Source organism: Pelobates fuscus, chromosome 2, assembly GCF_036172605.1.
Source record: "Pelobates fuscus isolate aPelFus1 chromosome 2, aPelFus1.pri, whole genome shotgun sequence".
Lineage (NCBI taxonomy): Eukaryota > Metazoa > Chordata > Amphibia > Anura > Pelobatidae > Pelobates > Pelobates fuscus.
Genome location: NC_086318.1, coordinates 385,051,864 through 385,079,250, shown reverse-complemented (window position 1 = coordinate 385,079,250; position 27,387 = coordinate 385,051,864). Strand labels below are relative to the sequence as shown.

At 42.9% G+C, this 27,387-nt stretch overlaps 1 protein-coding gene across 2 annotated transcripts; it reads left to right on the top strand.

Moving 5' to 3' along the window:
• The first annotated feature begins 738 nt into the window (after positions 1 to 738).
• Positions 739 to 27,387, top strand: C1D (C1D nuclear receptor corepressor). Of its 2 annotated transcripts, none has more exons than XM_063441417.1 (5): positions 739 to 833; positions 8,197 to 8,337; positions 15,322 to 15,388; positions 15,482 to 15,537; positions 27,194 to 27,387. In XM_063441417.1, exons 2-5 carry the CDS (start codon positions 8,203 to 8,205, stop codon positions 27,365 to 27,367), a joined length of 432 nt encoding a protein of 143 aa, XP_063297487.1. In that variant the 5' UTR covers positions 739 to 833; positions 8,197 to 8,202; the 3' UTR covers positions 27,368 to 27,387. The 2 variants fall into 2 exon arrangements, with proteins under 2 accessions (XP_063297487.1, XP_063297488.1); XM_063441418.1 differs by lacking the exon at positions 739 to 833 and adding an exon at positions 843 to 988.

Sequence of the window (27,387 nt, the reverse complement as noted above, 5' to 3'; positions counted from 1 at the left end):
TCACTTTGAACATCTTTTGGCGCGGTCCACCATCCTGTTTTTCTTCTATTTTGGGTCACCATAAGTAAGTATTGGGAAGTCCTGCTGGTTCACTGCTGCCTCCTACTTGGTTACTCTAGTGAGCGCCTAAATTCTTGTTTTAAAACCTGAGAGACCTGGCACCCAAACCAATTCATTGAGCTGAAGTGGTCTGGGTGACTATAGTGGTCCTTTAAATCCACATCTCAGTATGCAATACATCCATAGGTTCCTGTATATATTTATAGCTCTGTATGCCTAGGGGAATATTCCCTAAGCATTGCGCAGGTAAAATAATTCATTCTCCGTCACATACCTCTTCCACCATGATCGCTTCAAATCACTAAACTGGGTCGTAATGGTTTGCGTAAACCTTTAAGTGCGATTTATTATATTTTAAATAAAGTCTTCATATTTATTAAAAAGATGCAAATACGCACATTCACCTGCAAACATTGGAGACCCAGGGAGATTACAATAATAACATTTAGATTAACTTCAAGCACACATTGAGTTTCTAGTATAGAGACTGTATTGGAAAACAAAAATTATCAAGGGAAGAAGAAAAAGAAAAAAAAAAGCAGCAAAATAAAACCCATTAAAAGGGATATCCAGTAATATGTATTGTCTTACTGCTTCCCCACGCTGCAATGGGAGGGCGCGTGCACATCCAGGGGCGCGCGCATGACCTCAGCGCATCCCATGACCCCGCGCCCTCTGCTTCCGGGTCAGCACATTCGTTCCCACGGCAATTCTGATCACTTCCGGAGCCGAGCCGGCTGTTGAAAGACGTGTGTCCCTCCCAGCACGCTAAGGTACCGGTTACACACGGTTACAGCTCTTACCGTCACACTGTGACAGATCTCTTTCTGGGGTCCCTTGCTGTATTTATGTGGAGGGCCCGGCGGCCATTGCTGTGGGGAAGCCACGCCTCCTGCGCCAGCCATTTCCCTTCTCACCCCTAGTTACAGTGAGTGCCAGTCCGGGGAGGGGGTTTAAGTAACATGAATGACCATTTAATATGTCTGTATAATCACAGTTACACAGGAGCTAGGGGCTGTGATAAGCATTGTTATTATGTATCCAGGAATTGTGGAAACTCTAAATTATCAACATTCTCCAACTCTTGGAATCATAAAAAGACTTGAGTATAAAAGGTCTGAGAACCATGTTTAGCTGTAGATTAGCTCTGTGATTTTCCCACTTTACAGCGATACAGAGTTTGGGACTTTGTAAATGCCAGTAATAATAATAATAATTTGAATGTGACTGGTATAAAGAGTTAAAAGGGCAATCTAAATACTATATTGACCACAGTTTGCTGTAGTGTTTTTTTTTTTTTTTTTATCGGTGTGCCTGTCTCTGTTCCCCATGTGAGAGGAAAATTGTCATGTCATTATATATTGCAAAAGCTTGAAGAAACACTGTAGTGTTTATGGTAACATCCTACCTGGGGTCACCGCATCACCCGCCAGACACCCCTGCACTGCGATAAGCGCGTTGGTGTTCGGCTAACAAACTCTGCCAGGGAGCCAGCCCTACACAGCACTAATAGAAGCTTCTTGAAAGTGCATTTGGCTCAACTGGAGGTGGTGGTGGGTGCTCGGAGGACCCAGGTAAGTTGTAAAGGGCCAAGGCACACCTGGCAACATAACTGCTGCAGCAGACTGAGCAAAACAGGACTGTGCTCATGTTCTGAGAGTGCTCAGCGGACTGTTTGACACAGCGGTTTAACAAAATTTTCTAGGAGGGTACCAGGGCACTACTTGCAACATAACCACTACAGCAGGGATGTGTAACATTAATACTATGAGCACCATAATGGCTACAGTAAAAGTGGTTATATGTTGCAGTGGATATTTCAGTGTAGTCTGTTTTTTGTAAAACTGTTTTTGAGTGGTTTAGTAAAAACCAAGGTTCTTCCAGGACCCAGAGTCGGGCTCCTCTGTTTTTGCAAAGAGGATACATAAAGGTGTCTGGGTGCAGTCTCTGTTTTTAGTATAACCGTTTTAAAGTTTTTCCAAAAACCTTGGCTCTTCTTGCACCCAACTTCCAGTACCCCTCATGTTGCATTAAAGGAACACTATAGTCACCTAAATTACTTTAGCTAAATAAAGCAGTTTTAGTGTATAGCTCATTCCCCTGCAATGTCACTGCTCAATTCACTGACATTTAGGAGTTAAATCACTTTGTTTCTGTTTATGCAGCCCTAGCCACACCTCCACTGGCAATGATTGACAGAGCCTGCATGAAAAAATAAAAACTGGTTTCACTTTCAAACATGTATTTTACTTTAAAGAATTGTATCTCAATCTCTAAATTTAACTTTAATCACACACAGGAGGCTCTTGCAGGGACTAGGAAGCTATTAACATAGCAGGGGATAAGAAAATCTTAATTAAACAGAACTTGCAATACAGAAAGCCTAAATAGGGCTCTCTTTAGAGGAAGTGTTTATGGAAGGCTGTGCAAGTCACATGCAGGGAGGTGTGACTAGGGTTCATAAACAAAGGGATTTAACTCCTAAATGGCAGAGGATTGAGCAGTGAGGCTGCAGGGGCATGTTCTATACACCAAAACTGCTTCATTAATCTAAAGTTGTTCAGGTGACTATAGTGTCCCTTTAATGTAGACACTCTGGGGTTTATGTAACAATGTGTTCTGAAAAGTGGTCTAAAGATGAGAAACAAGTGTAGTCTACATTGGAACGTGCCTGCTGGCTTCACTGGTTTCCATAGTGAATGACCCATACTTAGTACTGTAAACCACTTTTCAGAATGCAACACTTTTTTATAACCCCATTTATGTCTGCTTTATCTGTGCAGTGACAGGTTGTGAGCTCTGATTACAGCGTAGCCCACCTATTGCAACCTATCTTTGCATCAAACATTAACGGGTTTGTGCAGATAGTGTGCACAGAATCTCAGCAGCAAGAGAGAACGTTTTTGAGGGGCAGAGCCTGACCTGCAAGCAGCCAGGACGCATGTTGCAAGGACTTCCGTCTATCTTGTCCATATTTAGAGAATATCCTCCGATCTGACACACCACAGTGCATTACTCATGTCAAGGGGTGCCCTACTGAACCAAAAGAGCCCTTACTCATGACTCTAACTAACCCAGAGTCTAAGGTAAATCGCTGCGGCCTGCTGGTGACGGAGTTGTGGAGAGGCAGATGCTTTCCTCGCTCCCATACCTGATGAATTGTCCTGCGGAACTGCTACCCCCTCCTCCTTTTGACCGATGGGGATATCTCGGTCCCCACTGGACTTTTTCACATTGCTACGGAGGTGTCTGAAACCCGCTCCAAGCTTGTATCTGGACGCAATCTCACTCTTCAAGATGGCGGATTCACTTCTTTCTGACCCATGAGGCCTGAACCTGCACTAAAGAGCATAGCGTGACTACATCCTATAGTGGCTGGATGCAATATTCCAACGCTTTTGAGCTCCACTCCCAGAGCGTGCGACAGCCACTCCGCTCATGTCGCAGGAAGAGGACCAGAGTGATGAGCCACAGGGAAGCCCGCACCGAGCAAAATTATCGCCTGCCTACCTGGGCTGGGTGCTGCATGAAGCTTGGCCTTGCCACATCGTCCATGTGTGCGGAAAGCTATCCACCGAGAATGGCAACTGCCCGATGACTCCTGCTGGCCCCTGAGGGGAAAGACTTTATCTCAATGAGCCCCTGATTCCGTGGATCGACGATGTCTCCTCTTGTACGGGCCTGGGGCTGGAGATGTGTTTCAACCTAGAACCGTTATGCTGCTTTCCCCAAGGACTTTCCTGAATATACCCAAAGCTTATTAACACTGGGAGTCGGTTGATTTTAGCTCAAGGTCTACTACATAAGTTTTAAGTCCTTCTTGATTGTAACGGATGCCATCTTTCTTTCTTGTGTTATTATGCGATTTTGATTTATTATATTTTGTGTAAAGCATATATGTAGTGGCTTAATCATTTCCAGTGGTCTATGTACTCTCTTGTATCTATGGCACGTTTATCACATTCTTATCTACTACTCTTCCAGTCTAGATAATCTCTGTCTCACAGTATAGCTTCTATCAAGTGTTTAGACATATGTAATACAGGGTGATGGTGAAGCGCTATATTTAACTTTAAGATGTGGAAACACGAGATAATTCAGAAGAAGTGTGAATGTACCTGAATAAGATTGTTTCTTGAAACCTTAACCTTGATATAATTTCCTTAAAAGTATAAACACAAAAAACATATCATAGCGTAAAACTGTAAAATATGCAATGCAATATCTATATGAGAAAATTCCCACTCACACTCTGAAGAGCCAAAAGATTTTAGCTCAGTTCTTGCGCATGCAGGGTCCGTAAAGGCGACCCTCACCCTTCTTGGGAACCTTTATCCTTCTTATTATCAATCTAGGATACAGAGCATATATAGTGCAGTACCTTTAATATATTTATAAAATCGATAAAATATTAGATGAGGTACTCACAAACCCAGAGCCTTCGGAATAGGCTCAATGGAACAGCTTGTGTGGTTCAGGACCACACACCTTCTTTCTTGTAGCAGGAAAAATTTTGCCAAATAGTATTTAGGTAAAAAAATATATTTATTACACTATCACTTTAAAACAGTATCTATACAAATATTCACTATATAGGCAAAAAATAAAAGAGTCCAATAATTGAAGTTTCCAGGACGCGTTTCGCCAAATAGGCTTCCTCAGCTGGATCAAAAAGTCTTTGTGAAGATCCTTGGACTGGTTCCTGCTTTATATACCTTTCTTGTAGTTCAAATAATGCAGCAAAAATGCAAAAGAGGCTTGACACGCAGGGCATCGCCGTTGCCATGACGATAGCCCGCGAAATTAAAGAGCCCATAGAGCAATTATTTGAACTACAAGAAAGGTATATAAAGCAGGAACCAGTCCAAGGATCTTCACAAAGACTTTTTGATCCAGCTGAGGAAGCCTATTTGGCGAAACGCGTCCTGGAAACTTCAATTATTGGACTCTTTTATTTTTTGCCTATATAGTGAATATTTGTATAGATACTGTTTTAAAGTGATAGTGTAATAAATATATTTTTTTACCTAAATACTATTTGGCAAAATTTTTCCTGCTACAAGAAAGAAGGTGTGTGGTCCTGAACCACACAAGCTGTTCCATTGAGCCTATTCCGAAGGCTCTGGGTTTGTGAGTACCTCATCTAATATTTTATCGATTTTATAAATATATTAAAGGTACTGCACTATATATGCTCTGTATCCTAGATTGATAATAAGAAGGATAAAGGTTCCCAAGAAGGGTGAGGGTCGCCTTTACGGACCCTGCATGCGCAAGAACTGAGCTAAAATCTTTTGGCTCTTCAGAGTGTGAGTGGGAATTTTCTCATATAGATATTGCATTGCATATTTTACAGTTTTACGCTATATGTTTTTTGTGTTTATACTTTTAAGGAAATTATATCAAGGTTAAGGTTTCAAGAAACAATCTTATTCAGGTACATTCACACTTCTTCTGAATTATCTCGTGTTTCCACATCTTAAAGTTAAATATAGCGCTTCACCATCACCCTGTATTTCATTCCTTAGTTTTTAAGATAAGATTTTGGTGCTTTAGCAGCTTCTCGTGTTAAATTTTAACCATTTGGTATATTTTGGCTTCACATATTAGCGCTGGTACACCCACCCATTGTTTAGACATATGTGTTTAGCCTGTGCACATTATCACAAAAAATGAGATGCATTCTGTCATACCATTTTAACATATTGTATATTCTATATAACGCACTTCTTCTTTAACATGTTCTGTTAGAATTTGTCATATGTTATGAGCGGACATCTAAAAAAAAAAAGATACATCAAATACAGGGTGCGCTAAGTAGGACAATGAACGATAATAAACAAAAATCAGCAATAATATAAAGAGTCTCTTAAAGTACAGTGAAGACCTGGAGTGTATATTCTTCAGTCATTGCTTTGAATCCTCAGTAGTAAATATGAAATACAAAAGCAGAAATAGAGACCAATAGTGCAAAACCGTTTTAGGAAAGCTGGATCACGAACAACATAGAAGTAGAGAAGTGCCAACTCACAATTTAAAGAGCTATGCCCAGCTCTAGGTAAAACAGCATACTGTGCTATTTAATACTCCCCACATGTAGGATATAACTGGACACTTGGTGGTGTATCCTCAAGACTTCTTAAAGGGCCCATAGTGTTTACCGTATAAAAAACAGCAGTAAAAGGTAAAATGAAACGTACTTATAGTGTTCAGAGCAGCCATACTGCTCTATGAACCAGGCGTAGGTGGAATAATCCCCACCAGGGATTTCTTTTATTCACACACACAGGAGGCTACTGCGAGGTCTGGAAGACTAATAACAGAGCAGGAGATAAGAAATTCTAAATTAAACAGAATGTACAATAAAGGACATTTAAACAATAGATATCTCTTTACAGGAAGTGTTTAGGAAGACTTTGTTAAGCTAAAGTTGTCTTGGTGCCTATAGTATCTCTTTAATTATATAGTGTCATAGAAATCTGATCTTTTATTAAGTGCCTTTAAAATATAGTACTCCTCATCTCATTTAAGCATTGCAAAAATAAATCATCTGCACCCATATGGCACTTAGAAGTTACAGAATTTGGATGACCCACTGATATTTAAATGAATTAAGCGAAAAAAGAATGCACAATTCTAGTATTTATTATCCATATTGACACTCTATTTCTATGTACAAAGTTGGTTAACTGTCTAACTGGGAATGATGGGAGAGGTGGAAATCAGTGAGTGATGCCCACTTCCGAGTTGTGTTTAGCTTTTTTTTTTTTTTTTTATGTTTTTTTTTTTTTTTTTTTATTCCTGACATAAGTTTCCTGGCAACATCAAAATACAGTTTGCGTCCTTTTCTTTGGGATTGTACCAAGTGGATCTGTGCCCTTTTCTAAGGTTGTTATTACAACAGATTAAAAGTATACACAACCCAATGTGTACGTGCTTGGGATTTCTCAATTCCTTCCAGTTGCATCCTGTTATAGTATCTCAACAGTATTTCTTATAGGACACTCCCTTACCTAACACAATCATTTTAAAGGATTAAGAACAGGATTACCCTGAGGACATTTTAGGTTTTGTGTGTGAGGTCTGCTTTTTGGCACTGTCTGTTGGTGTGAACGTGCCGTAAGAGTGTTGATATTGGCATTTGGGATTTTGGTGCAGACTGTTTTTGTTTTAGTGTAACCTGGTAAAATTGAATATATATATATATATATATATATATATATATATATATATATATATATTAATGAAAAATTCATATTTTCAGCTATTATAAGCCTTTTCTGACAATTGTGTGCATGCATGAGTGTGTATGTATATATAAATAAACAAACACAACCTGCCCAATATCATTTAGGTCCCCCTAGTGCTGCCAAAACAGCTCTAATGCATCTAGGCATGGACTTGAAATGGCATCTATACATTTCAATGGCGGTTTTGGTAGCAAATGTATAGATTTGAAGAAAAATCTATTTAAAAATAGTTTTTTTTTTCCCCCATCTCACTCCCAATTGTTCAGCAGAAACTGATGTCACTCAGTTTAGACGCTGGAACACTGGCAACAAAGCCGGCTTGTCGTGTTATTGAGGAGGCAAAGCAAATCAACAAAGAGAGAAGTATAACACCCACCTCAGTAAAATGGTCGTGGTGGAGGGCAGTGTGAGTCATGACTGTATCCCATTAATATTTAAACGCTTTTCAGGAGTCACAACAACCCAACCCCTCTGTGCTGCTTGAGCTAATCAGGAAGCATTAGTGGGTGGCTGAGAGTAAATGTTTTCAGGTTGTCACAGGGCTCATTGCTGGTATGGCTTGTGCCTTAATCCAGTAGGGGCTGTGGGTGGCTAGGGACCTTTTAAAAATGGTTTAACACTTTTTGGAGGGACAACACTAGAAGACTCCAGGCTCTGAAACCAATTCAATGAGATGAAATGGTTATACTGCCTACAGATGCCCTTTAATCACTAAAAATAACTATTCTAATAATAAATATAGCACCTTACAAAACTTGATTCGGTTGTATCTTCAAGACACTTGTAAGACATTTCAGATATTTGTTTGTGATCGATAACATTGTCTTTGCTTCAAGTAGATCACCTTATTGAACTTTTTGTTAATGTATTTCTTTTATATTCTCAGAATAAAATGGAAGATGAGGCCGCAGAAGAATACCCCACAGAAATCCACGAGTATCTTTCAGCTTTTGAAAAGTCTGTAGACTCGGTAGAAGATATGTTGAAGAAGATGATGTCTGTTTCTAGGGCAGAACTTCTTCAAAAGGTATTATATACATGACTATTAATAGATGCTGGGAAAAAAAAAAACCCAAGTCCATCCAGTTCAGCCTTTCATACATCTACATCATTGCTAGCTGATCCAACATAGTTTGAAGCAATTTCCAGTTTTGCTGCAAATTGGGGAGAAAAAATCCTTGGCAGTCAGATTTCTTCTTGAATCTCCAAGATGTTACTCCACATGTTAACTATTATATTTATTACCTGTTATGTGCTATAGCGTCGCTGGACGTCCTCACGCTGTGTGAGGACCTCCAGCGTCGCTCAATTCCCCATTTTCCCCATTTTCAATGCTTTCCTATGGGGAGCTCTAATGCTCATGCGCTGCATTGCCGCGCATGCGCATTAGGTCTCCCCAGCCGCCGGGCGGGATCAGTCTCGCCCACTGGCCGACGTAAGCAGCGACGTGGGACATGTCGATGCCTCTGGTAAGTGACTGCAGGGGTTTCAAATGTAGGGCTTTACCATGTTTGCACATTGAAATTTGACAGATTGGTTTGCTGTTGCCTTTGAGACCGTATAGCAGCCCAGGAATGAAAATTAACCCCATCATGGCATGCCATTTGTAAAAGTAGACGACCCACGGTATTCAAAATAGGGTATGTCCAGTCTTTTGTAGTAGCCACTTAGTCACAAACGCTGGCCAAAGTTAGCGTTTTTATTCGTGCGCGTGTGTGTGTGTGTGTGTGTGTGTGTATATATGTATGTATATATGTATATATGTGTATATATATATAATATTTGTGTTCGGGGCATTCTCATATGATATGGAATACTCTGGTGAAGAGAAATACAATAAAAGGAAATAGTCGGTTGAGGTGTGCCGAAACCGATGTATGCTGTAGGCCGGTAAATAAAGTGGGCAAAAAGAGAGAAAGCAAAGTAACCATTTATTCAGCAAACATAAGTACATATTACATATTAAGTAGACATCTTAATGAAAGCCCTCCTAATCTCTTGGACTGGGTGCGGGATGCAGGTGGCATAAGTTGAGGACTTCCAGCGACCCAGTGTCTTAATAACGTGAGCTGGTATGTCTTGGCTAGAGGCCGTGGAGGCCGCTCCGATTCTGAAGGAGTGCCCCGAGTAGTTACTTGGATTTAAACCAAGTCTGGTGATAAGCATCCGGACGTAAAGCATGAATTTTGCCGTGGTGAGAATTGCATTGTGTATCATTAGTAGGGGTTTTGAGGGGTGTGTCCAGTGCTTTCACCGGGCACCAATTATTCCCTGTGGGGTAGTAGGTTATGTGAACCGGTTTCCCCCATCTGACTTGTCTTAGTCTTAGGTAGGGTCAGGACGTAGTAGTCTGTGTGTTTCGTGAGGTACGACGTGAGGAGGCACCCTTGGCTTTGGTGTTGGCCACTAATGGTGAATTCTCGTGGTCTAAGAGACCCATAAAAAGCTAGATACATAGCGGTTTTTATAACCGCGTTTGTATTGGGTTCAAATGGTGCCTGGTCGAGTAGGTTGGATAAGGATTTGAACATTCCAATGTCAATAGCCAATCTCTTGAGTGTTGCTGGGCCGTCTGCTTTTGCTATGCCCTTCAGTAGTGTTCGTATGGGGTAAGAGGTTAAGAACCCTTTGTGGTTAGGGAAGGAGCAATACATGTGGTGTTGTATCCCCGTGAGGTAAAGCTTATTAGTGTTATGTGAGAATTTAAGTTTGAGGTGGCAAAAAGATGCAAAAGCTATCAGTGAAGAAACCTCAAACCAGTTGGCTAGGTGATGGTCAGACATGAATCGTTTGAAAAGCTCTGTGATATGCATGTTGAGTGCTGGTAAATAAAGCTAATTTAGTGAGAGCGTGGCTGTGCTGAAGTAGTTCATCTACTCCATAATAAGGTCTTGGAAAGTTGGAGCTGGGGTTGCCACACAAGCTGCCGAGGGTAGGGACAGTCCGAAAGCCTGAAATTGAAAGCGAGATAGCTGGTCAGCTGCCGTATTGTATATGCCGGGAACATGAGAGCATACAATGTGGAAGTGATGGGTAGCTGCCAGCCATGTCAGTTTCCTAAGGAAGTTCATAATTGCCAAGGAGGAAGAGCGACCCTTGTTGATAATGTGGCATATTGCTAGGTTGTCAGAGAAGCAGCGTACGGACTGCCCTTCCCATAACCTACACCAAGTGACAGCTGCAGCAACTATCGGGTATACCTCAAAGAGGGCTGAGTTAGTGTGAAACCCCTCAATGCCCTGTGTTTCCTTGGACTACTCTTGGCCCCAAAAGTGAGTTTTGTGAAAAAGTAGTAGGCGTCTTGCCACTTAACGCCATGCAGGTGCCACAAAGAGGGGTGTATAGGTAACAATTTAAAAGCATTGACAATATCCGTCTTGCTAAGCCAGGCCCTCCAACCCTGCTGATCTGATAGCTGCAATAGCGTGGTCAATAGTGGAGTGTTGTAGGGAAAATTCTTCAGATGGAATCAATGAGTTTAGGCTGGGGATGGCTGAAGAGTGGGGTGCGGATAGGTCAATGATGAGTCTTAGTTTCTCAGAATTTTTGCTGGAAACCAGCCCGATAGGGTTAGTTCTCCAGCTGGAAAAGAGGGGGTTACAAAAAGGCCCGATGACAAATCCCTGGTCCACTTCCAGTTGTAGCAAGGTAGTGATTGCAGTAGGGTTATTAGTGGCTGACTGCAAATTGTGACACTCTAACATCCCTGTTGGCATGTAAATGTAGTCAATGGAGTATATTCGAAGCTTGGGCTTGTCACCAGTGGGGTACCTCAGGGATCTGTACTTGGACCCATTCTCTTTAATATTTTTATTAGTGATATTGCAGAAGGTCTTGATGGTAAGGTGTGTCTTTTTGCGGATGATACAAAGATATGTAACAGGGTTGATGTTCCAGGAGGGATAAGCCAAATGGAAAATGATTTAGGTAGACTAGAAAAATGGTCAGAGTTGTGGCAACTGACATTTAATGTGGATAAGTGCAAGATAATGCATCTTGGACGTAAAAACCCAAGGGCAGAGTACAGAATATTTGATAGAGTCCTAACCTCAACATCTGAGGAAAGGGATTTAGGGGTGATTATTTCTGATGACTTAAAGGTAGGCAGACAATGTAATAGAGCAGCAGGAAATGCTAGCAGAATGCTTGGTTGTATAGGGAGAGGTATTAGCAGTAGAAAGAGGGAAGTGCTCATGCCATTGTACAGAACACTGGTGAGACCTCACTTGGAGTACTGTACACAGTACTGGAGACCCTATCTTCAGAAGGATATTGATACCTTAGAGAGAGTTCAAAGAAGGGCTACTAAACTGGTTCATGGATTGCAGGATAAAACTTACCAGGAAAGGTTAAAGGATCTTAACATGTATAGCATGGAGGAAAGACGAGACAGGGGGGATATGATAGAAACATTTAAATACATAAAGGGAATCAACACAGTAAAGGAGGAGACTATATTTAAAAGAAGAAAAACTACCACAACAAGAGGACATAGTCTTAAATTAGAGGGACAAAGGTTTAAAAATAATATCAGGAAGTATTACTTTACTGAGAGGGTAGTGGATGCATGGAATAGCCTTCCAGCTGAAGTGGTAGAGGTTAACACAGTAAAGGAGTTTAAGCATGCGTGGGATAGGCATAAGGCTATCCTAACTATAAGATAAGGCCAGGGACTAATGAAAGTATTTAGAAAACTGGGCAGACTAGATGGGCCGAATGGTTCTTATCTGCCGTCACATTCTATGTTTCTATGTTTCTATGTTTAAATAAGCCCTGTGTGAAAACCCTGGGTGAGACCTGTGCATAAAAATTCCACCAGGTTTTTGGAGGGGTGAGTGGACAGCATATGTTCAAGTACAAGAACGTTCACTGGAGACAAATAAGGTTTCTGGAACATTTTATTTGGGCACATAGATTTCGCATGTGCCCGGAAACAATGTGAGCATACGTGTAATAAGTGGCAGGCGCTGTAACCGCAGGAGCTCTCATTGAAATTATTGCAAATTTGTGATTTGCCTATGTACACTACTGGACGACCCAGTTTGTCTCTGGTGTGTTTCTCAGCCTTAGGGGGATGTTGTAAGGATGAGCCGGGAGCGCTGTCCGGACAGAGAGGGCACAAATAAGCTGTGTGAGCGGGTGACGTACATATGGCACAAGCTGGTGTCCTAAGCCCCGCAAAGTGTCTGAGGAACAGCTCGTTGTCCAGCTGGCTCCAATCCATCTGGATGCCATACTGGGGCAATGTGGCTGACACTTTTGATGAAAAGGACTTGTGATAGTCGTAAAAAGTATAGCCGCCATACTTATTACCCAGGTCCAGCAGCTTATGCATATATAGGTCCAGTTCCTCTCTCCTATGGGGATGAACCGTGCACAGAATATCCCTAAAGATACCGAAAGCTAGAACAAAATCAGGAATGGTCAGTTTCTTACTGAGTCTGGGGTCTCTGGCTTTTAAAACAACAGAGATGTCCCCGTAGTCATAAGAAAGGGTTTCCACGACGTCCTGGGAGGCAATGAGCAGTGAGACCAAGTTAACATCCTTGCCTTCCAGGATGTCCTTCTTAAGATTAGCCGGAACCATGTGGGCAGGATTAATAACGTGGGCGGCTGCCTTGTTGGGTATGGAATTACCCGTTATTGCTGTGGGTATGACCGGGATCACTTCTGTGAGAGGCCCAGGAGGCTCTACGGGGGAGCTGCGGGCTTCCAGCCTTTCCAGCCTGTCGTTGACCTTCCCCATAGAAGAAATTAGGGAGGCAACCGGCGGGGGCGGGGGGGGGGGGGGCGGGGGGGGGGGGGGGGTGTGTGTCGCCCTTTCCCCTTTCTATATAATTGTTAGACGACTAACTATGATTTGGCCCGAGGGGCGTATAGTACCTCGAAGTGGAGGATGGGAGTTGGCCTCGCGGACCGCTAGGTTAAGGGGCAGGGGAAATAACTAAAGACGGCCGTGTAGAGAAAAGACGTGAACCAAAACCTACCTGCAGAAAAAGAGCCCTGGTTCCTGTATAAGAGAATAAGAGGTCTCTTAAGTAGGGGGTTTAGCCTAGATGACCCGTCCAGGGGTATTCGGGGTTCCTGGGGGTATGAAATCTAGATAAGGTACTTTGTAGGACATACTACTTTCAGTTATACAAGCTTATGTGTAAGTGCTTAGGGGCAGAGAGTACTGTCCCCCCTTTAGACATTGTACACAGTTATCCCGTACATTAATATCAGCAGAGGTTAATTAATCTTAGAATTTAACATCTAAAAGCAGTTTAGTGTAATGATCTCTAACCAACCTTAAGTAATGTATATATTATTATTATTATAACTGTAATGCATGTAGTACAACATAATGTGTTTAACCAGAGTTTATGCAGTAATTTATACAGAACAACACCCTATTTAACCCAAATTGTAAGCAAGTATTGTGTATCTAACTTCATACTTTGACCGACAAATCAGCCCACCTCCCTGTGTAATATCGGCGGGAACAGGGACTCCTTACGGTACAGGAGTCTGTGAGGCCTGTTCCCGCCCGTACTGTGTAGTTACCCATACCCCTTTCACATAAGTGTAGCTGGCGGGAACAGGGACTCCTAATGTTGATGGAGTCTTTGCCCCTGTCCCCGTCCGAGCTGTGCTGCCCGGTGAGTAAACATTCCCCCGTGGTTTACTGCCCCTCATCGAGCTGGAGGGGGGGGGGGGGGGGGTAGTGGTGAAGGTTGTATGGGACGGTTGTGGAGCCGGTCGGCCGTGGACCAACGTGTTGCATACTCACGGTGTGACGTCAGGAAAGCGCCGCGTCTCACCGGAAGTGACGTGACGCAACAGAAAACCGGAAGCAAAAGATGCCGGCGAGTATCCCAGCTGTTCGTCTAGACCAACGGAGGTAAGTGAGGGAAAGGGGGGAGTCCCTTAAGTAGGTCTATAGCCCCTCCCACAACTTCAGGCCATGTCTTCATATATATATATATATATATATATATATATATTTTTTTTTTTTTTATTTCCTGTATATGTATAATATTTTATAAATATATATATATATATATATATATATATATATATATATATATATATATAGAAATCATATATATGCATTATAAGTGTATTTTGAGATATGTGTATATATCTCATCGTACACTTATAAAGAAATTATATATGTATAATATATTATAAATGCTTTAATTATTTTATAATATATTATACATATATAATATATGTATAACATATTTATTTATTTTTTTACTTCTTAGCAGCCAGGGGGAGCTGCCTGACAGCTCAGACAGTCCCCCTGCTGGCAGCTCCTAGAGTCCTATTGCGGAGATGTGATCATGGTAAACACATGGCCCTTGAGTGCCGGTGTGACCGGAGCTACTGCAGGGGGACTCTACACGTGTGTATATTTACTCTAAGTTAATTTTATATTATTATATGTATATATGAATAAAAAAAATACACTTAGTATGACGTTATATATAATATATATATATATATATATCACTTGAGCCTGCTAAAATGATTTGTGTGAAGAGTGTGTCCTTTTTTGATTTTGCAAAAAGTGCAGATTTCAGTAGAAATTTACACTTTTATAATTTAAACTGGTTGCAACACCACCTCACCCTCGCCCAGCTTTCAAGCAGAAAGGTTTGTGGAGCTAAACTCAAGAGGCAGCAATTGCCCATAGCACCTGCCTTGTTAAGACTTCTCATTGTGCTCCATTCGGAAGTCTGAGATTGGACAGCCACCGAAAGTGTGGGCAGGGTTGCAAAGGCCGCAGACAAGAAAACTGCAGGTTTTGCAAGCTGTTTTTAGATATAACCCCAATGAAAAAACACATAATTAAATGTAAGTTTGGAATATATCTACTAAGCCATAGTTTTGTATTTGGGCAGTGTGGTGTCCTTTTAACGTAGTACAGTGCTCAGGGACTCCAGCTCTTAAAACAACTTCTCTGAGATGAGATTATTTTCAGGGAAGAGAGCCTCTTTACATTTTGCATTTCCTTTCATTGCAGATTGATCCACTCGAACAAGCAAAATTAGATTTGGTCTCGGCATACACTTTAAATTCTCTATTCTGGGGTAAGTGGCATATTTGAGTGCAACTTGTTACATCCACTTTACTCTTTCAGATGCAATAGACCTTAACTGTTTTATTTTCCCTTTTCTCTTCAGTATATTTGAGTAGTCAAGGTGTTAATCCCAAAGACCATCCTGTTAAAGAGGAACTGGTAAGGAGCTTTTTATATTCTTTATGCAGCGCTCATTCTTTATTTTGCAGTAAAAAAAAGCATTTTATTTTTATATTTTTCATCATGGATCTAATATCAACAATTAGCTGAAGAGAAAGTCCACTATATTCATTTAATAAAATGTTAACTGCAATATACAGGTGACGCTTCCAGCAAAACTATCAAGTGTGAATTATGCCCTTTTGCATTATGCTGCATGATATAAATTCCAGCCATGCATGCATGCACAAAATCTCAAAAATCCTGATCATTCCAGTTAGAGCAACTGAGACTTTGTGCAGACTGATCAACTTTCCTTCCCTCCATTGCTTTATTCAAACTCAATGGTAGGCTGCAATACGACCCAATCTTCCACAATACTTCTTGTATTTGCATAACGTTTCTCCAGAATTCTATTGCACGTCATGGCTGCTGGAAATTATACAATATTATAGTTTTGTCATATCTGATAAATTAGTCCATGTTTTTTTCTTACAAATATCTTTTGATTGAAGTTTGATGAATTTTGCAGCTTAAAACTTCATGCACGACAAATTCAACGGCAGTTTCTGGAATTTCTGTATAGTACGGTATCATATTATTATTATAGAAACCATAACTTTTGGGCCCTGTCAAACTTGCAATAAGATGTATCTAACTGACTCTTCCATTGTGAGGGGTTTTCAATTTAGATTGGAGAAATAGCTACTCCAGCGGATGTTGAGAATTGCACAGCTGTAACGGGTAATATTTAGGTGCTCTACTGTGTGAAACAATGTATATCTTAGAAAAGTTAGAATTAAAATGTTCAGCACCCAGAACCACTGTTCATATTTTTTTACAAATTGTTATGAGAAAACATAACAAAATAATTAGAACACTAAGGTATTACACATGATAACCGCAATGGACAAGTGATTAGGATATATGCCAGCAAACTACCGTTAATTAAAATAAAATAAAATAAAAAAATAAACACAAATCACTGAAAATTTTGAACAACAAATTGGTTAAAGGGACACTGTAGGCACCCAGACCACTTCTGCCCATTGGAGTGGTCTGGGTGCCAACTCCCATTACTCTTAACCCTGCAAGTGTAATTATTGCAGTTTTTTATAAACTGCAATAATTACATTGCAGGGTTAACTCCACTTCTAGTGGCTGTATACTAGACAGCCACTAGAGGGCACTTCCTTGATTATAGCACAGAAAACCTGTGCTAGAGCGTCGCTGGACGTCCTCGCGCTGTGTGAGGACCTCCAGCGTCGCTCAATTCCCCATAGGAAAGCTTTGAAAAGCATTTTCAATGCTTTCCTGTGGGTAGCTCTCATGCGCATGCGCGGCATTGCCGCGCATGCGCATTAGGTCTCCCTGGCCGGTGGGCGGGATCAGTCTCGCCAACCGGCCGACGTAATGCAGAGGAGAAGCGGCGGAGGAAGAAGCCGCGTCGTAGGACACTGCCGCGCATTAGGTTTCCTCAGCCGGCGGGCGGGATCAGTCTCACCCACCGGCTGATGTAATCACTGGGAGGAGCATCGACGGGGTCTCAGGTAAGTGACCTGAAGAGGTTTCACCCCTTCAGCTACCGGGGGATTTGGGGGTGGGAGGGAGAGGGCAATAGCTGTAAACCAGTACTCCAGCCACCGTTCAACACTGGTTTGATTGTAATGTCCAATGTAAAGATATAATAGAAATAAAGTGTATTTTGCTTATCTGCAAACATAGCAGCATTTTAGGAGGTGGGGAAGTCCTGCTTGCTATATATGAGTATAATCCAACAGAGTTCGGTACAAATCAGCATAATAAAAGCTTTTATTAGATCATGGCACAAATGAACAATGTTTCGGACCAACAATGATACTGTTGTCATGGCCATTGTGGGACCGAAACATTGTTCATTTGTGCTATGATCTGGTGTTTCATACGCAGAAGTGCTTTAGGGGTTATCTGTGTCCCCTCTTGAAGAGACGTTGGCACATTTACATTTACAGTGACAAGGTTTATGCACCATTTCAGAGCAGAAAAGCACTACTAATGAATCCAGCATCATATTGCTTCTAAATAAGAAGCATTCTTTTGTCCAGGATATCAGCAGTAGGTATCTACCAGTGGGTGGAGTGGAGCTGCGGTGAGGAACCATCTTGCTGCAGGATTAGTGGTACTTAACCCTTTTTTCCATCTGGAAAGGTGGGCTTAATAATGTAAACTGTATATACAACACTCCACCATTGTACATAAATGTATTTATATAGAACGCTGGATTGTTCCTTTAAAGTAGAGTGGATGTCACGTGCCTTCTCCGAAATAATCCCACAGTCAAAATGCATATAGTCTTCAGGATGTCCGGCAGGGAGCCATTATTCAGAATGTTGTATTTACTTCAGATCTGCTGTGTGCTACCACAGTTGAAATACATTCATGTAGAATAAGTATGCCCATTTTGAGCGCGGTAGTAAATTATCAAAGTACGCTGAAGTTGCAAGTATCAAATTTTCATCCTATTACAGTGATTGTATTAACCTATGGATTTATCACACTTGGTATGAACTATGTGAAATCTAGGTGGGGAAGCACATAAAATTAGTTCCTTGTTAATACAGAATACAAGAACATCTTGTGTGTATCCAAAGTTAAGGGCAATATACTTTTGTCTCATATTGGAGTTCATCTGATGTCTCTTGGCTGTGTAACATATATTACAGCAAAAGGGAACATTTTATTTTAAAAGGCTGGGTGCAGTACTATGGATAATTTGTCAATAAGACTGTTACTTCCATAAGCATGTATCATCACTCATGAGAGGGTGTGGGCAGCCTTAAATGCGACTTCATAAATAAATTGACACTTTCCCTTTGATTCAGCACTGTTCTATTAAAGTGATCTTTGTGTAAATGCTAATCTGTATCCATTTTCTGTTTAACCCCATTAATATGATGACGGCTGATTTACTAGCAAAGAGCAAAAAGTATTCCATTTACAAGCATGCTTTTACACACACGCATACATGCACCCATTCACGCTAACACCCCTCATCCAATTCCTTCATTAATTCATTTTCTCAACGGTAAAGAATTTCGTTCTGCAACAAAGCTTAAAAGCTTTTTTGGCAACAGCAGCATGTGTACTGTCCAGTAATCCTCTATAAGTGACATATTTACAACTTCTAATAAATCTCTCAGGTTTGTCTTTGTGCTGCATTAAGCTGAATGAACAGTTTGAATATATATGGTCTGTATTTCAAGATTTCTGCCAGCAGTGAACATCAAAGTATATCATTGATTTAAAGAATGAAATATTATAAATTAGAATGAACTGATTCCATTTTGACATGTCACAAAGGAATAATAATGGTTCTCAAAAATGGAATTGTAGATAATATAAAAAAAAAAAAATCATCTCTGGAAATGCCAAGCCAAGCAAAATATAGAATTACTGTATTTCATACAACTGCATAATATTTAAACTTTTTAGAATTTTAATTTCTCATAACTTGTGTTTACCCATAGTGGTATTGGGCTATATCAGAAGTGCAATCTATTAAAGAGAAAATATCTGATTAAAGGTGTACAGCTAATTCAGAAAATTAGATCAGCCTTTTTTAATTTCCTTTTTTCACAGTATGGGCTGCTTTTGCTTTTTTATATCTCATCTGTCTTTAACAACAAGTTTTATGGGGGTAGGGCCTTGTTAAGACCTGCAGTGGTTATAGTACTGCGGTCTTCTATTCCTTTCCCAACAGCTGAGAATAAGTGATTATAGCTGCAGCAGGGAGTAGAGGAATAGTGTAGATGAATGCAGCTTCCAAGACGATTCTCCCCAGCAAATAGATTATTCCCCAAACATGAGCCTAGACTTCATGAAGGGTGTAACAGGAATGATGTTTATTGAAAACACACTGGCTTTTATGAGAAATCCTCCTGCAAGAGGACCTCCCACAGCAAACTAAGACATTGACCAATCATCATACAGTTTTACAGTAATACACGCCTTCCCTCTGCTTGGGAGATATTGAGATAAGTTAAAGCGGCACTGTCATGCCGAACTTACCTTTCCTCAATCTCTTCCTCTTCTCCCCCTCTCTCGGGATCTGTTCTTCTTTTCTTCCTGTCTTCTTTAGTTTTCTTTAAAATCATAAGACAAAGTAGGGACTCTGTCTTATGGAGGATTCCTCCGCTTGACCAGCTCTGACCAGCGGAGGAGCAAAGTGTACTTCATTTCCGCTGGTCAGACCAATTTTCCCATGATCCCTAGCTTTCCTCCCAGTTCCCACAATGCTTCCTGTCAGTATTGCCGAAAGTCCTGTCACTTAGACAGAACGCCGGCAAAACTGCCGAATTGCATCCTAACAGAATGAGCACTGTTTCTCCATTGGTGTTAGGATGCAATTCGGTACTTTGTTCGGATCGGAATTTCATTCTGATGAATGAAACTCCGATCCTATTCATTGCTGTGGCTGCATCTTGCAGCCGCTTAGTAGATAACTCCCTAATTCCCACGGTATCAGGGAGCTATCTACTAAAAGGCTGAAAGACCTAAATTGGTCTTTCAGCCAAATTTACTAACACCAAGTAAAAATGACTTGGTATTAGTAAATAATATGCCCCTACTCGCTATACCGCGAGTAGGGGCATGTCTAGTAAGCAGTGAGCAGCCTGTGGCTGCTCACTGTAAAAAAAAAAAAAAAAAAAAAAATATTGCCCCCCACCCCTAAACGACGGGTGGGGGCTGTAAAGTAAAATAAGGGAGGGAGACCTATTGTCCCCCCCCCCCGGCCCCCACCCCTGGCCGGCGGGTGGGGGCCATAATGGTAATAAGAGGGGGGGGGACCTACTGTCCTCCCCCCCCCCCGGCCCCCACCCCTGGGGGTCGGGTGGAGGCCATAACAGTAGTAGGGGGGGGGGGGACCTACTGTCCTACCCCCCCGGCCCCCACCCCTGGGCGGCGGGTGGGGGCCATAATAGTAGTAGGGGGGGGACCTACTGGCCGGCGGGTGGGGGCCATAATGGTAATAAGAGGGGGGGGGGACCTACTGTCCTCCCCCCCCCGGCCCCCACCCCTGGGCGGCGGGTGGGGGCCATAATAGTAATAAGGGGGGGGGGGCTACTGTCCCCCCCCCCCGCCCCCACCCCTGGGCGGCGGGTGGGGGCACTAAGTAAATTCCCCCCCCCCCCCATCAAGGTGACTAGGGGTGCCCAAGCCCCTAGTCACCCACCCCCCACCCAAATAAAAAATGCCCCTACCTACCCCCCTCACCCTAAAAAATAGTGAGGGGGGAATAAAATTGCTAACCTGTAAAGTAAAATTAAACTTGCCATTCGACGTCTTCTTTTTTCTAAAATCTTCATTTTTCAGCCCCAAAAAAGGCCAAATAAAAAACCATCAAAAGCCGTCGAACTAAAAATAAAATAAAAAACCCGAGCGCAAAAAAAAAAAAAACCCGACGAAAAAGAAAAAACCCGAGCGCACATAAAAATAATCCATCTTCACCCATGGAGGGCTCCGCGCAGACTGAGCTCCGCAGGGCGGGGCAAGGCTTATAAAGTAGGTCCCCCCCCCCCCTTATTACTCTTATGGCCCCCACCCGCCGCCCAGGGGTGGGGGCCTGAGGGGAGGACAGTAGGTCCCCCCCTCATTCCCATTATGGCCCCCACCCGCCGTCCAGGGGTGGGGGCCGGCGGGGGAGGACAGTAGGCCCCCGTCCCCCCCCTTATTACCCTTTCTTTTTTCTTTTTTTTTACAGTGAGCAGCCACAGGCTGCTCACTGTTTAGTGGACATGCCCCTACTCGCGGTATAGCGAGTAGGGGCATTGGGGAGATTTTAATCTCCCTTGCCCTATTATGGGGGTCATATTGACCCCCATAGAGTGAGGGGGGACCTGGGGGGCTTATGAAGTGGTGGGGAGCTCTGCTCCCTGCCGCTTCTGTCTTTACATATTGCAAGGAGGGAGCTGCACGCCGGTAGCTCCCTCCTTGTAATAATCCGAACAAACAAACGAACACTGATACTCAGTGTTAGTTTGTTCGTCTGATTTTTTTCTATTCATTCATTCGTCTGTCTGATGAATAGGTGAAATTCCCGTTCGCATGTCCAGATGTTTCACTGGGCATGTGCGGGAATCTCACAGTCTGTGTAGTGTGGGTAGATGACGTGTCCCACAGGGACTTCACCTACCCACACAAAGATGGCGGCGCCCTGAATATAGATCGGGGCAGAAAATAAAAAATAGGTAATGTGGGGGGCATAGGGGCATTTGGGGGTGACTAGGGGGTCGATTGGATGTAGTTGAGGCGGGTGGGGGGTTAAAAAAAAAAACGGAATTCGGCATGACAGTGCCGCTTTAAGGAATAAATCAATTATCTCCAGGCAGAGGGCATACAATTTCCCCAAAAGTTGGAACACCCCTTTCCCCACAAGGTATCCCCACAAATTACATATCCCCTGATAGATCGGTTCAGGGGTTCTTAAAAAGTATGGAAGTCATGTTTTACCGACCACACACGAGGCTCCTGCCCAAAACAGTTCCACGTATTCAGCGTGTGCGGTTGGTCAATTAAGAAAAAGCTAAAAAACGAACAGGTTTTAACGAATGGATCCTCCTGGCTCATAGGAGCGATTGTTCCCCTTGTCTGTACGAACAAAACTACCTCTTCTGGCTGTTCGGTAAGTAAGAGAAGCCGGCGTTCGGTAGTTTTAGCGGTGGTTCGTGAGGTCGAGTGTCCGATTTTAGTTCCAGACACTCGACGACCAAGTCCCGCTGACTCCCCTCGTGCGAACAAGATGGCCGCCGTTTTCTTTTCCACGTGGCGTTCGGCTATACGAACAGCGGCCGCCCAGGGAGCACTTAATCGTCAGTTCTTTTGAACGTAATGAGCCAGGAGGGTGGTCGGTGTTCGGTAGTTTCAAACTACCGAACTAATATCCAATATCCATGCAGTGAATGGAGGAAACAAACTAATAAAGAAGAAAATGTCAAATAAAAGTAAATTTTCTTCACAATCCTGAACCTCATGGCGACTGGTTGTGTTATTATTTTATTATTTATATAGCGCCAACAAATCCGTAGCGCTGTACAATGGGTGGACTAACAGACACATAATTGAGATCAGACCACTGGACGTACATCAACAGAGGGGGTTGAGGGCCCTGCTCAATGAGCTTACATGCTAGAGGGAGTGGGGTATAGTGACACAAAGGGTTAAAGTAGGGGAATTAAATAGTTTGTTAGAGATGGGTTTATTGAGTGCTTGGTAGGTCATTTTTGACAGTTGCAGGAAAGGAGTCATGGGGTGGGGGATGAGAAGCCTGCTGACAGTTTAATTGATACGCTTTAATGAAGAAGTGAGTTTTCAAAGATTTTTTTTGAAGGAGTGGAGGCTGGGTGAAAGTCTAATTGAGGAGGGAAGGGAGTTCCACAGAATAGGTGCAGCCCTAGAGAAGTCTTGAAGGCGAGCGTCAGAGGTGGGGATCCGGGCAGAGGATAGGCGTAGGTCTTGGGATGAGCGCAGGGGTCTCGACGAGACATACTTTTGTATGAGGGAGGATAGGTATGTTGGAGCAGCATTATGTAGGGATTTGTAAGCAAGCGCCAGAATTTTGAATTGGGCCCTATATCTAACTGGAAGCCAATGCAGAGACTGACAGAGTGTGGAGGCGTGGGAGGTGCGACCGGACAGGAAAATAAGCCTCGCAGCCGCATTCATTATAGATTGCAGCGGTGCAAGCTGGGAACATGTAAGACCGGTGAGAAGGGGATTGCAGTAGTTGAGGCGAGAGAGAACAACAGCATGAACCAGTATCTTAGCCGCGTCTGGCGTTAGATATGGGCGGATGCGCGCTATGTTCTTGAGTTGGAAGCGACAGGATTTGACTATCGATTGGACATGGGGAGTAAAAGAGAGGTCAGAATTGAAAAGAACCCCTAGGCAGCGAGCCTGCGAGGTAGAGGTGATAGTAGCGCCGTTGACTTGGATGGAGACAACAGGAGTAGCATCACTTGAGGGAGGAAGAACTAGAAGTTCTATTTTGGACAGGTTGAGTTTAAAGAAGTGAGCAGCCATCCAGTTGGAAATAGCAGAGAGGCAGTCAGAAACACGAGTCAAGGTGGGCGGAGAGAGATCAGGGGAGGACAGGTAGATTTGCGTGTCATCTGCATATAAATGATATTGGAAACCAAAGGAGCTGATGAGTTTACCAAGGGAGGCAGTATATATATAGAGAACAATAGGGGGCCGAGGACAGAACCTTGGAGGACGCCGACAGAGAGGGGTTGGGGAGAAGAGGCAGAACCAGAGAAAGAAACACTGAAAGAGCGCTGGGAGAGGTAGGAGGAGCACCAGGAGAGAGCAGTATTCCGTAGACCAAAGTTATGAAGAATGTGAAGAAGCTGTTGATGATCAACAGTGTCAAATGCGGCAGAAAGATCAAGGAGGATTAGGATAGAGTACTGGCCGTGAGATTTAGCAGCAATTAAATAGTCAGATACTTTGGTCACAGCAGTTTCGACAGAGTGACCAGCGCGGAATCCAGACTGAAGGGGGTCAAGCAGAGAGTTGGATTCGAGAAAGTCTGTCAATCTGGCGTACACAACTCTCTCGAGGATCTTGGAGGCAAATGGCAGTAGCGAGATAGGGCGGTAGTTGGATGGGGAGTTGGGATCAAGGTTGGGCTTTTTCAGAATTGGGGTTACGGTTGCATGTTTGAAGGGTGAGGGAAATGTGCCAGAGGAAAGGGAGAGATTGAAAATGCTAGCGAGAGGAAGAGCAAGAGAGGGAGACAAAGTGCGGATGAGATGCGAGGGAGCAGGTTGTGGGGCGGGAGGACAGGAGCAGAGCAGAAACCTCTTGTGCTGTAGCAGGTACAAATGTGCATAGGATGGCAGGGGGAGTGGGGTTGGGTGATGTAATGATAGGGGTAGGAGAGAGATTAGAGATCTCTTTCCTGATTGTAGAGATCTTCTCAGTGTAAAGTTTGTGGCGGACAAGGTGGTGGAAGGAGGGGGAGTCACAGGGCGAAGAAGAGCATCAAAAGTGTGAAACATGTGTTTGGGTTGATGGGACAGTGTGCTTATGAGAGTTTTGAAGTAGTTTACTTTTGCAGAGGAAAGAGCCATGCTGTAGGAGCGGAGCATAAATTTATAGTGGACAAAGTCAGATGCAAAGTGAGACTTTCTCCAGCAGCGTTCAGCAGTTCTGGAACATTTTTGGAGGTAACAGGTCAGCTTAGTGTGTGCCAGGGTTGTAGTTGGGGGCGCTTGCTGCGTTTAACTGTAGGAGGTGCCATGATGTCAAGTTGAGAGGAGAGAGTGAGGTTGCAGAGTTAGGGCAGTTGAGATTTGAGATGGGTAAAAGGAGTGTTTGGAGTGTGGTGAAGTGCTGGAGATTGAGGGAGTTGAGGTTTCTGCGAGGTTGGAGAGTTGATGGTGGTGAAATTTTGGTATGGGGTATGCAGATGTTAAATGTTAGTAGATAGTGATCAGACAAAGGAAATGGAACAGTGGAGAGATCAGAGGTGGTACAGAGATTGGTGAAGATGAGGTCAAGAGTGTTTCCTGCAGTTTAACATGAGCTCTGGGCTCAACCACCAATTTAAGCTGAATTGCCCACCAACCTACGGAGACACACCTGAACCATGAACAGGTGGCGGGGGCTTTATTTGGACCGACCGTAGCTAACCTTTGCTGGTGCAGTTGCTCGGCGGAAGAGGCGGCTGCTCTCCTGTTCTGCGCATCACCTTGCCTAAGTATCTTAGTCTTGCAGCCCTGTTTACCTCCCCCCCCGGACCTGGCGTGGAGGTATCCCAGCCCCCATAAGCACACTATCTACTAACCAGCCACATCAATTGAAGCAGAGTCCCAGCGGTCGGGTGCTGACACTCAACCGTTAAACATGGCTGCGGCTACCGCTCAACAACCACACACGATAAAGCTCCCCCACGGTTTCCTATGGGGACAGGGCACAAAAGGAGGCAAAACAAGAGGCTGTGGCGAACACCAGCTCTGCACCGCACAGACTTTTGCGGTAGTAGTGCAATTCCACACACACACAGCGCTGCCAACAGGGACCTCAGACCAAAACACGACAGCCTCCTGGCAGCACCTGCCTGATAGTACAGCAGTGACAGACCATTGGAGTTCAGGCACCCTTCAAGGCCTGGAGCCTAAGGTATGGAGACAGAGGGTACGAGCGACCCACTCACAACAAGAAGCAGGACACGTGCCTACCTCTGACACCCAGCATGTAAGAGGAGTGTCAGTCGCACCCTACAGCATCATACTGCGGGACTGAATCCTGCACCGAACAGGCATCGGCTGAGGAGTGACCGGTGGGACCACAACGTGGTTCTATCTATGCCAAGCATATCTATCCTGCAAAGAACTGCTGGGATACTGACTACCCTTTTTATTGTTGGCATCCTACATCTTAATGTTCTATTATGCTTTTCTACTAATCTCTGATGATATAGCTCGGTGTCCTATGTTCTGAACTGTCCCATCCATAAAGAGGACCCTATGGGACGGTAAATTCATGTTGCTGACCAGATCGGCTTGTTTAGCTTGTCTCCCCAACTACTAGGCACACAATGCAACTGTTATGCTCCATTATTTTGCTTTGTTACTTCTTAGTACCTTCATTGCATTATGCTGTTCATGTCTTATTTTGTTAAAAAATATTTTTTAAAAATGTGCAGACTAGTTTCTTACATGCTGGATCAAACCTTCTATACTGCCTTCTTACGCGAGCATTATCCATGCATTCATGCACATCAAAAATAAAGCATTATAAAAAATAAAAAAAAGTTGTATGGACCATAATATATTTCAAATTAAATGAGCTCTTGCGTAAATGTCTAGCTAACAGTGGCAGTATACTGGTAAGGGTGTAAAACGTTTTATTGCTGTGCTACCTGTACATGAAATTAAGCAAATTGAGCAAGTTAAGCTAGGTTTCTGTATCTTCAGATAGTGGAAGAGTAAAAGACCATGGTATATCAATCAGAAATTACATCTACAAAACCTCTACACTTTTGATTTATCTGTACACGAAACCATAAAACTGTAAGTCCGAAGACATGATCTCTATAGGGCTGTAGATCATGTCTGTAGTTGTTAGGGCTGTAGAACTACAACTGTAGTTGTTAGGGCTGTAGAACAATTTCAAGAAGTTAAGGTCCTACTTGGACTGAAGAAAAAAAGTAAAATGTTTTCAACGGTTGCAGCTTCTTGAAACGCTTTTTGTTTGCCAACCAAACACTTTATCTAGGCATGTGCTAAATAGAAAATCCATTGCAAATAAAATGTATTGTTTGTCAATTTCAACTATTTTTGAGCGGGTAATACAGTAGGACAGTAGTTTGTCATCAAGATGCATTACATAGAAAGATTAATATTAAAGATACATTTTGCTTTCAATAAATATGGTATGACTGAGAGTGGTCTATTTTGTATATACTATGAGGCCACAACCACCACAATATGTTGCCCCACACATCTGGTTATGGCTTTGATGGTGTGACCATAGATGGATGGATGGATGTAATTGATCGTTTCCAATTGCCCACACTTAATGGACTGAAGCAGTTGCTTACTTTCTGAAATGTACATTGAGTTTGCAAATGGGATACAGTGAAATGTAAAACATTTTATATGTTGTATTCTAGGAAAGAATAAGAAGCTACATGAACAGAGTCAAAGAAATAACAGATCGCAAGAAAGCTGCCAGGCTTGATAAAGGAGCCGCACGAAGATTTATAAAGCATGCCCTGTCTGACCCTGCCGCTGACGAGGGTTCTCCTGCCAAAAAAGACTTCAAAGCCAAAACAAAGAAAATATAGACATAACTTAGAAGAAAAAT